Source organism: Lolium perenne, chromosome 4 (genome assembly GCF_019359855.2).
Source record: "Lolium perenne isolate Kyuss_39 chromosome 4, Kyuss_2.0, whole genome shotgun sequence".
Taxonomy (NCBI): domain Eukaryota; kingdom Viridiplantae; phylum Streptophyta; class Magnoliopsida; order Poales; family Poaceae; genus Lolium; species Lolium perenne.
The window spans coordinates 144172604-144184147 of record NC_067247.2 but is presented as its reverse complement, the minus strand read 5'-3'; the positions used below and the strand labels follow the sequence as shown (position 1 = coordinate 144184147).

At 41.8% G+C, this 11544-nt stretch overlaps 1 protein-coding gene across 1 annotated transcript; it reads right to left on the bottom strand.

Annotated features, from left to right (window-relative positions):
• Nucleotides 1-196: 196 nt before the first annotated feature.
• LOC127294110 (phosphatidylinositol 4-kinase beta 1) lies at nt 197-10880 on the bottom strand. Its single transcript, XM_051323862.2, has 16 exons — nt 8765-10880; nt 8090-8278; nt 7922-7970; nt 7132-7264; nt 6453-6933; nt 6130-6210; nt 5928-6050; nt 5077-5146; nt 3831-3928; nt 3640-3744; nt 3067-3120; nt 2106-2249; nt 1949-2002; nt 1793-1867; nt 1197-1280; nt 197-1128 (listed from the first exon to the last, which is right to left on the bottom strand). Exons 1-16 carry the CDS (start codon nt 10472-10474, stop codon nt 1027-1029), a joined length of 3552 nt encoding a protein of 1183 aa, XP_051179822.1. The 5' UTR covers nt 10475-10880; the 3' UTR covers nt 197-1026.
• Between the last annotated feature and the right edge of the window lie 664 nt (nt 10881-11544).

The following is an 11544-nucleotide window of genomic DNA, read 5'->3' as shown; positions in this document are numbered from 1 at the left end:
CACCGTTTCGATCGTCACATCCCTTTCTCATCCCATGCCCTGTCGCTGCTAGTTTGCTTGTGAACTGTCCGCAGATGACCAGGGTCACAGGTTCGTGTGGCCGCTGCTCACTTAGTTTGGTCGCATCAACCGGATGCGTCCTTGTCAATGAAAAACACACGGGGTTTGATTCACACAACACAAAGGTTTCTCCAAATAAAAACCAGAAACATGTTTCACCCAAAAAGGCGAACGATGAACATCGATACGTAATTCTGGCAATACCAGTATGTCACGAAAGACTGCAAGTTTTAAGGATACACTTGTCCTACCACTAGGCATATTAAGCAACTTCTGACACCAACACCAAACACCAACAGGAGTGCTGCCGCTCAATAAAACAGTAAAACAGAAGACCGGGAAAAAAAGGGGACAACAAGCTCCTATTGTATGGACCCTGTACAGTAATGGGTAATTTACATCATCGTCTACTTCGATGCTATTGGGATGTCACAGGACGAGACAACAACCACGCAAACACAACCCTAACACAACCCTTGCCGCTGCTGCCCCAGGTGACTCCCAGCTTCCATGTCTATAATTTACACTTCGCTCCATGTATGGATCCATCTTCTCCTAGACCCTGCCCAGGCTACCCTCAATCAACTGTCTGTACAGCAATGCAGCTCCAGTTCCAAATTCCAATACGCTTAACAGCTTCACCAGTAGCAAACCTCCTAGTTTAACTATTAAGCTCTAACTAGCTAACTGCCGATGACTATACACTTTCTCTACCTTCTGAACGGAGAGTGTGAAATAACACGCAAGCACAATGCAGGCAATGCTTGTGTTACACAGGAGACTACTCCCCGCATGTGAGATGCAAAACACATTGCCCCATTACCTGGTTTTTCCACTCATACCAATCATGGTGGGCATAGCACATTAGATCAGCCCCAAACTGATCTGTTCGTTCCAAGGATTTGCTTGATGACACAAGCAGATAGGTTTCTCAATGAGTCAATTGCTCAGTGCTCCTGGTGTACATCACAAAATCCCATTTAATACTCTCTGGTAGTAGTCATACTGCCGAGTGCGCCACGCATCCATGCTGCTACTGATCAATGAGAGTACCAGAGACACACATTGCTGCAACCATCATAAGATCATAGTAAGAACCCACTGGAAATGATAGAAACGAGAAACAATTTACTAACCTCTTCAGTGAGGCTCAAGTGGAACCTCTTTCTCAAGTTCAGTATAGTGCGAGTACCACCTTTAAAGCATGGGAAGCCGGAGTCCTGATCAAAGAAATACACATGTAAGATGATTTTTGACATGATGGTTTCCCTACCGTTGCCTTGCAAACGAAACAGTTGTACATTTCACATAATTCAGATGAATACCACCACCTGATTACTGAAGTTACAAGATTTACAATATACCAATTTTACAGCATCCCAGATAACTATTTATTGTTCATACAAGATAGCTGCAAGTTTAAATGTAACAGAAAGCACAGCGGCTTCAATGTAGCAGGGCATACTACAAGGCTTTGCAAGGAATCAGAAAGAGAGTTCAGAAATAAATAAGTGAACTTCATAAATCTAATGGAGACTCAGGGTTTGGTGGCCCGAAATTGACTTGGCGATAATCTTGGTAGCTTTGGCTAATAAATAAAATGCATGTGAAAAAGGATATGCTCTAACAATTCATAAAATTGATGAGGCATGTATGCAAGTAAATCTGATTTTCCAGATGAATGTCATCTAGATAGACGCGAAAACATCTGCAAGTTTTATGTAGACGTTACCTGCAACATTTCCACAAGAAGTATAACACGCTCTGCATGCTTCCGGCAAGTAAGAAACCCTTGAATGCATAGCACCTGAAGAACTAAAATTAGTTTACCTATATTTGCCAATAGAATTTAGAGAATCCAGATATAGTCGTAGTATCAGTCAGATACCTTGAAATAGTCAAAGAACTCGCTGGGTGTTCCCTCAGCGTCAGAATCCATCACCTAGCATTGTCCCCAGAACAAACTTAGACTCTATCAAAATACAATGCAAAACCTACATCTAAGAAATATATAAGTTAAAATAAGTTACAAGCTTCTATCTTACTTCAAGGAGCTCCCTCGTCAGCTTAAATGGCGCACTCTCAAAATTTACCCCTCCAGGAGAGTTGGACAGCATGAATCCAAAATCAATATGAATAATATGTCCTTCCTCATCTATCAAGAGATTTCCATTATGACGATCCTTGATCTGCAAATTCAAAAAAAAAAAAAAAAAAAAGCCTCAGTGGTTAGTACTCCACATTGTGTCATTAGGAGAGAAGTAGAAGGTTCTTGATCTGAGATTAGTCCCACATAAGGAAAGGCAAAACAGCCATGTGCTTGGAAAAACAAGAACAGCAACGAAGTGTCTTTCGTGTCAGAGATATTAAAAGGCAGACGTCCAGTTACTTTCCAAGCATCAGATGCTTGTTGCAACACTTCAGTTGAAACATTGCATTCGTTATATGGAAATGATTTGCATTGCAACATTATACATGAATTAACACAGCAACCATCCAATGGATCAGATTTCCATCTGCTACCACACAATTAAAAGCTTGAGAAGATATTATATTCAGTTGGTGAGCACTGTCACCTTTTATATTCTGTGGGCCACACAAGACATTACAGAAAGCAAGGGGATTACATGTCAAAATAATGGATTTAATCTAGCAGGGCATCTATCCTTAGGTAGCTAACTGAACAGCACAATACAAGAGGACAGTGATCAGGCTACACCACTTGCTGACTGTATCAGCCAGGATCAGGTGGAAATTGGTATCAAGAAAACTTAAACAGGCCTTAACGTGATGACATAAACTTCTCCTTATTACTAAACAACATGAATGAGTCGTTCCTAAGGATTATTGGATTAATAATAATTACATATTTGGATCTACTTTGCTGATTACTGCTGCACTGGTGGCATATGATAACATTGTAAATTCAAATCGACAGAACATGCCAAGTAGCATTTCTAATTTAAAAATACACCCAGATTACTAACAAGTACTTGATTTTAGTACCTGAAGCAAGTAGCTCAGTATTGAATATCCTGCCATGCTTTCCACGAAATTCCTCTGTGAACAACAGAAAATATGAAGAGCGAGTTCAATTAAACTGACAGTAGTATGAAGTATGTGTGAGCTCTTTAACCTTGACAACACAATCAAGCTGCGATTTCTTATTGGGATTTCGGAATATTTAAACATGTAGGATATGCTTATGAATCAACTACTGTTACATATGCTGACTTATCATCATGAGATAGCGCTGAGACATGCAATATTGCAATGCCCAAGGCAGGACATTTAATTTAAGATAATGCAACATTTCAGATAAGAACAAATCCCATGGAGTGGACTGTGGATACAAGTTGAGAAGGGCGGTTACGCATCACAAGTCAAGTAGTCAGTTATAGCCCCCATTTCATGCAAGAAGCTATATGGATTTGCACTTATCAAACTGTTCAATTAAAAAATCAATTGTGACTACAAAATGAGGAATAAATTACTAGAATTGTAGGAAGGGAATGGCAAACCGAACTGAAAAATTAACTTGCTGTGCTGATATGATAGTCAAACAAAGTATCATTTCACCTGTGCAAGTTTGAAGTTTGGAGAATTTTCTTCATACTTGGCTACATAATAGTCACGGAGACTCAAGATATTGGGAAACCTACTCTTGATAGAATGAATTGATGCCTGCAGTAGCAGAAACAATGCTAGAGCTAAGATCTTTCAGTGTTAAGATACATTCAGAGAACTAACTTGGTAGCAAACATAATTACCGTATCTGGAATAGTCTCAATTAGCGCTGTATATGCAGATGTAACGATAACTTCATAAGGCCGTAACCAAAGTGGTAAGCCAGCTTCTTGATATATATCTGTTGATAGAAAGATTTTTAAGAACATGAGTGAGTTGAACACATCCTAATGGAAATAACACATTCTTTAGGAAAATTGATTAATATAATTCCTTTGGAATCCAGAACATAAGAAATGCAATAGACAGTACTCCCTCCGTTAGGGATTATAAGGCCCCGAGAGCTTTTTGAAAATGTTAAGAATTATAAGGCCTATCTCATTTATTAGCCTTTCTCATCCAATACATGCCCTCATTTTTCTCTCTCTTCTACCATGCATGCAAAACTATTGGTCCATGCACTAATTAATGAGAGAAGTAATGGGCTTTCTTGGTCTTAGCAAATTGGCCCTCGGGCCTTATAATCCCTAAGAGCAAGTACAATAAATCCTAGTCAGCTGGCTATAAGGATTAAAATAATATATTGTTGCTTAGTTGGAAGAGAGAGAGGAGGAGAGAGAAGATGAGTGGGCTCTTGTGCAAGAGCCAGCTCTAGCACGTGCTCCTAGGCACTTTGTGAGAGTGAATGGTGGGCCATACAAAAATAAAGTAGTACAATTTTATAGCTCACTATTGTACATATTGGCTATAGAATGACTATAGATGACATGGCACTTGACTTATAGCCAACGCTTGGCTCTACTATTGAACTTGCTCTAACAGAGGGAGTACATGAGAAAAGTAATTGCTCATTCCAGTAAAATCTTAACACTGTAGACACACCACAAGATGTTAACATTACACCAAAATACAAAAGCATTGATGATACCACTTTGGAGCGTCAATCATTTGCAAGAGATCATACTATTTTTTATGGAAAAAATCACCTATTTGAGTAATAACAAAATCCATTTGTGTTGTGTGATTCCTTGAATATGTTTTTTGTATATATTCCCTTCCAGTGGACTTTATATCATGATTAAGGATATTTGAACTAGCATAGACTTCAGCAAATAGCATAATTACATGCTGCATGTCTGACATGTGCATGCTTCAGGTCTGACATATACAGTAGTAGAATTGACTAAATGAAACAGAATCTAAGCATAAAAACCACAACAATCAATGCAGCCGACGATCTTGAGCAAAAAAGGGACAACCGTCAAAATAAGGATAAAAACTGATTAGCAATTACTATCATGATGCCATTTTAGTTGTTCTACACTTTACCATAAAAGTGTGCAACAAGCTGTACAGCTAAGTGCTCCTGGCGGCAATCATCCCCACTCTTGACAATAATCTGCAATAGGTGGAAGTGTTTCAGAAGAATGGCAATAACTCGGGACATATCAGAGTAAGATATCCTACAAGGCACAATCAGTCAAATCTCAAGCATGACAACAATCATGAGCAGAGTTGAAACAATACTCATAACTACCTATAGTTCTACCATTAGTTCCTTCAGGTTAGGGAATAAAGATTAGACCAGCCGATTTAACAAACATATCAGTTTATCCGACTTTATACTTATTTAATGACAGAAGATAGTTGAGGCCTCAAATTAGTTCTTCAACTGTAAATGTCAATCGCAGAGATAAGCAGAAGAGCTCATAACACACAAAGTTAATTGTAAACCTTCATATATTATAAACAAATAATAGATCAAACAAGTAACCAATACGTTTCTTGCTATGATCCCCAAAAGTGACTTTCTGAACATTCAGTTACAACAACACCAAAGCCTTTTTCCCAAGCAAGTTGGGATAGGCTAGAATTCTGAACATTCAGTTAAACCGTAAAATAATCATAAACGTATTAATACAGGTTCTCTCCTAATCCTGTTTGGACTGGTGAAGCTTATTAACAGCCAGAAAGTTATGCTGAAAATTAGAAGTGCAGAGTGTCCATCTCAGCCAGAGGGGTAAGGCTTGTATTCAAAAATAAGGTAATCTTCAGAAAAAATGACATTCAGGAGACTAAATTTAAATAATCTAAAAAACAAATCTCATGAGGCTAGTATATGCAATAATACTGTAATGTGTCAATCCAATAGCATAACAGTTGTGCAACGTGTGGCTTACAGAACGCAAATCCCAGCCAGGTAATTTTCCATGAACAGAAGAGCGGCGTATTCTCTCTTTCTTGACAGTCCAAAGTTCACCAGCCAAAGCATCAGTCGGTTTAGGATCTCCACCATCAGCCGCCTATTGGAAAATTGAGTTACTAGCTTAAGGAAGATGTCCAAAAATAAGAGATGGTGGAGGGAAAAATATCGTGAATCACCTTAGGATCTAAATTTTGACTGCTTTGACCAACTCCTTTCAGTGGAAGACCAGGTGGGGCTTCTCCTTTTAATGCTGCAGCCTAGTCAAGGAAACCAATTCAATATACAGTAGTACAAACGGTCCCTTAAAATCACTTTGTATTGTGCATTGAGTCTAGTACTTTCTACTCTCAATTATCTAAACGACAAGTCTCAAAATTAATTGTTTAAATATTTAGAAGACTGCAAACCTCAAAAACGAAAACAGCAAAGTGGAAATGGAATACAAGAGATATTTAGCAATGACACCAGAGCTAAAAACAATTTCATGTGTGAGTCGCACCTTGACTTCCTCCATTGCAATAGTACTTGGAACACGGCGATGGTCCTTCTTACGTATCGGTTCATTGTCATCTACATCTTCCATGTTAACTCCTGGAACTGCAGACAGAGTAACCTTTACCCACTCGATAGGCTGATCAACAACAGCCTGGGAATCTCCCGATAGATCATGTGACTCTATCGTAGCTTGCCGTGTCTTACGCCCCGACTCAGACATTGCAATGCTTCTTGAGTGGCCAATTTTCTCGATAGAGAAACTAACATTTACGAACTTCACTTTAGCCTCCCGTAGTTGAGACATGGCTTGGTCAATAGCCTGAGAGGTAGAGTTCAGCATTCTGTCTGTTTCATAACTTTGTGGTTCATGTCGACTCCACAAAGGATATGCCCATGGCGGCGGCTTTGGCAACTGAACATCTCCATTAGCCAACGGTATCCCACCTTTTGATAGTTTGTTCGCATCTGAGGACCCTTTGGAGTGACTAGAATAACAGAACAAAAGATGCTATCAGAATGATATCTAAATGAACCTCCAATACAAATAAAGTGACAAATGTCATTAGCTTTACTACTGTATTAAACAAATTTTGGTACAATCTCAACTGTGGAATCTGATCAGTTTAGACTACTATATAGACACTGAGCAGGTTCGATGCTAAAATGTAACCAAATCCACATACCCTGGTGTTTCTGCTTTCAAAACTTCAACACATATAAGATAAGGAGCTTTCTCCCTAGAATTCAGAAGAACAGATTCATCCTCAGGTATATGAACCACTCGATATATGCCCTTCCCCATTGGAAAGCATACTCCTGTGCGTAGAAAGAACAAAGGAAAAAAAGAGCCTCAGGACTTTGCTTTGCAATATCAATGGAGCCTTAATTAAGAAAATAGCTTCATGTTCGCTTGGTTTAATTTGCACCAATATTGTATAGTAAAGGAAGGACCACAGAAAAGGCAGATTCAAATCACAAGTTATAACAATACATACTTTTCATTACACAGGGACATTACTTGATGTACTATGTCACTGCCTATATTTCAATATTGTGTGTGTTTTAACAGGTTTGACAGATTTAGCAAATACATACAACAATACCACACACAAAATACGAAACCATGATTACTCATGCACCAAAAATGCAAGAGAACAAGTCGACTCGATAGAATATGCAGATGATATATTAACATACTTTATCATTGATTGTCCTTTCAAAACTACTAACTGCAGCAAATATTTATGTACAAAGAAAGGTGACCATAACTAAAACTGCAGCCAGAAAACCAATAGAAAAGTAAAGGGCAGTCCATATGTGATATCTCATGTAGCTTCCAACTGAAGATTAAAAAGTAATCTCAAAGGGGATGAAGCACCGAAATTTTGATGTTGAAAAGGTTAGGATAGATATATTTAAGAAAAATACAGTAACCTATGGGACAAATATCTCAAATAAGATAGCAGAAATCACCTCCATTTTTCTCACTGGAAGCAATATGTGAATTGATCTCTGTAAGTGACTGGCACAGAAAAGAACCAACAAGGGATAAATTAGAATGCGAAGAAAAGAAACTGTAACTGTTGTAACAATAAGAATAATAAAGATAGCTGAAAGGGCAGCCTAATGTACTTGGTTTACCTCTCGCAAGGCAATCTTACGATCTTCCACGGGAAATATGTCGACAAGACCATAAGATGTATCACATAGTGATTGAACAAGCTCCAACGAAGCGTAGTAAGAGCCTTTTCGAAGCTCTGCTATCACATTGTTTGGTAAAGGTGGTTTTCCACTTTGTCTGTCATTGTTTCCTATGGAGTCAGGGTGTTTCTGAAACACATATACTACAGTTAGTAAGGCAAGCATACTTGCAAAAGGATGGCAATAATAATTATAATCTCAAAATATGTACAAACACCATAATCATATGTTTAGGACACAGCAAACAAAAGCACCTCAAAACAACCTTATTTATATCACAGACACTATGGATGAAGAAATTGAATAAACGTAAGAAATCCAAAACCAAGCTCCAACATACTGACCACAAGAGAGTTGCAAATCAAACTACTAATGACAAATGTGTAATATTTATGACAACTAGCGATACAATGTCACCTTACACCAAAAAGTAATAAACATATCTTTGTGCAGTCAAATATTTATGTACAAAGAAAGGTGACCATAACTAAAACATATCTTTGTGCAGTCAAATATTTATGTACAAAGCAGTGGTTACTCAGTATGATGATGAATAATTCTGAGACACTGAAAGTTTCAAATCTAAGAAAGAATGGTTAAGAGTAGTTGTCTTGCCTCTTTCAATAGTTTTGAGCCAAGAATCTCAGAGTCTTCTTTATCACGGAACAAACGCTTAAAAAAGCTCTCTGAACCTGGGCTACCCTCGGAAATGCCGTTTGGCTGGCTACCTTCTGTATGCCCACTCTTAGCATCCTCTGGGTGCACCCGAAACAACCTGCGGAATGACAAGAACTCTGAGTTTTCCTCCTCCTCGATACCACTGGTGCTCTTACCATCATCAACATTTTTATCAAGCCCTTCGATTTTCCTGTCCTCGTGTTTGTCCTTAAATAGTTTCCGGAAGAAATTCTCCTTATCACCTTCCTCACACTTATCATCCTCGTTCCTGTCATGAGCAGCTCCCTTCTTTTCTTCATTCTTATCCTTGAAAATTCTGCGGAAGAAACTATCGTCCTCTATGCTCTTATTGCCTTTGTCATCGTCCTCTTTCTTGCTGCTAGGAGTGGTCCCTTCCTTTTTCTCATCATTCTTCTCCTTAAAAAGTTGGCGGAAAAAACCATCCTTCTTGTCATCTTCGGCGTTCACACCAACCTTTTCCCGATCATCATTTTGCTTCATACTGCCACCATCTTTCCTCTCTTCATTCTTATCTTTGAACATCTTGCGGAAGAAGCCTTCTTTATCATCGTCCTCTAAACTCTTACCCTCATCCCCATGCTTTCCTGGCGTGCTTTCTCTCCTCTCATCATTCTTATCCTTGAACATCTTGCGAAAGAAGCCCTCCTTCTCGTCGTCGTCGCCGGGTCTGTCCTCCTTGTCACGGAAGAATCGCTTCAACAAACCATCGGAGCTAGGCGTGAGCTCCATGTCCTCATCCTTGCTGTCCCTAAGCAACCTACGGAAGAAACCATCCTTATCCCCTTCTTCCTCGTCATTCTCCTTGCTATCCTTGAGCAACCTTTTAAAGAACCCTTCCTTGTCTCCATCGTAATCTTCCTTGTCTTTGCTGTCCCTGAGCAGCCTCTTGAAGAAGCCATCCTTATCCTGCTCCTCGTCCTTCTCAATGGAGCGCCTAAAGAAGACCTTGGGCCCAAAGCTCAATCTCCTGAGCAGCTTGTTGTCCTCGGATGACGGTGTGACGGGCTGCTTCCCAGCATCCTCGGCGTTTGCAGGGGGGCTGCTTAGGCCGAGAGAGGGCGAGGAGGCGAGGGACATGAGTCGCTGCTTGGAGGAGCGTATCCTGCTGAGCATGGGATTGGCACGCGGGCTGGCGACAGGGGAGAGAGGTGCAGGTCGGACTAGCGGCGGCCACTCGCCCTGCACGGTCGCCGCAGCCTGGCACTGCTCCTGCACCTTGTCAACCCCATCCAGGTCGTCGGTCTCCTCCAGCTCGAGCTCGGCGGCCAGGATCCAGTGCACCTTGAGCGCGATGCGCATGGACTTGGCGCAGGTGTCGATGACGAAGCGGTCGAGGGAGGGGCTGGGCTTGTGCACGAGCATGTAGCAGACCTGGAAGAGGTAGGCCTCGAGCCCCGCGAGCGGGAGCGTGTACATGCGGTTGCAGAGGTAGTCGCGCACCCCGGCGTGGTCGTGCTTGTAGAGGTAGCTGACGGCGATCCACTCGCAGAAGAAGGCGGAGTCGAAGAAGCGGACGAGCCAGCCGCTGCTCCCCACGGGCGGGGTGGCGGCGTCCCCGGCGGTGATCTCCCGCGGCGACTCCTCGGGCCCGAAGCTGAGGCCCCGCAGCCCGAGAAGCCGCACCATGGCTGCTGGCTGCGGGCTGCTCGGAGTCGGAGTCGGAGTCGGAGACCAGCCGTCACTGACGTCCTCCGCCAGCCGCCAGCATCGCAGCTCGATCCGGAGCCTCAACGGCTTACCAAATCTCAATCCACAGCTCGCTCAGGGCTGTACCCCCAATCCAAACCCTAGCTGGCCTCCGAGCGGACGCTGCGATCGCGCAGCTCGGTGGGAAGAGCTGCAAACCCTAGCTCTTCCGGGATCGAAGGCGGGCGGCAGGAGATCTTGGAATTTGGGGGGTCAATTGGGAGCGTGGCGACGGATCTTCGAATTGGGGAGGACTCCGGGGGTGGGGGTGGGGGTGGTTGATTCGATTTGAAATGTCGCAGCGTTTTCGTCGCTGTCTCTGGGGACTCTGGTTTGAATTTTCTTTTTTTCTTTTTCCTTTCTTTCGGTTTTCTTCTCCGGCGTGGTGGCGAAGGTGTGGAATGGGGATGCGGAGAGGCCGGAGCAGAGCAGGTGGGGGCGGCGATGGCCGCGTACCAATCCTCTGCGCTGTTGTCACTTTGTTGCACAACCTGTGCCCTTCTCCTAGACCATCTTCAAGGGACGCACTAAAAATCGACGCGCTAAACCTCGCTTCCCGCGCTCTAAACTGATAGCGTTGCGCTGAAATTTGCTTCGCCGGATACTCCATTTTGCAGCGCGCGGTAAAAAAGCTCCTCCATCGGACGCTCCATTATGCAGCGCGCAGCGCGGCGCAAACAACAAACACACACAAGTATGCATCAAAGAATATCAAACAACCATATAAGTTCACAAATAAAATGTACCATACAAATACAACAAATTGTTCACAACAACTACAGCAAGTACATGAAATTGTTCACAGCAAATACAACAAGTTTAAGGACCAACATACAACAATATAATATAGTTTTGAGACAATACAACACATAGTTTTCAAACAAATACAACAAGTATGTAACTATTGTTGTCCATGTCAGTTCCACCATTCCTCCATGAGATCTTTTTGGGCTCATTGTGTGTGTCGTTGCAGCGAATGGTATGGTACGAGGCAATGAACTGGACAATCC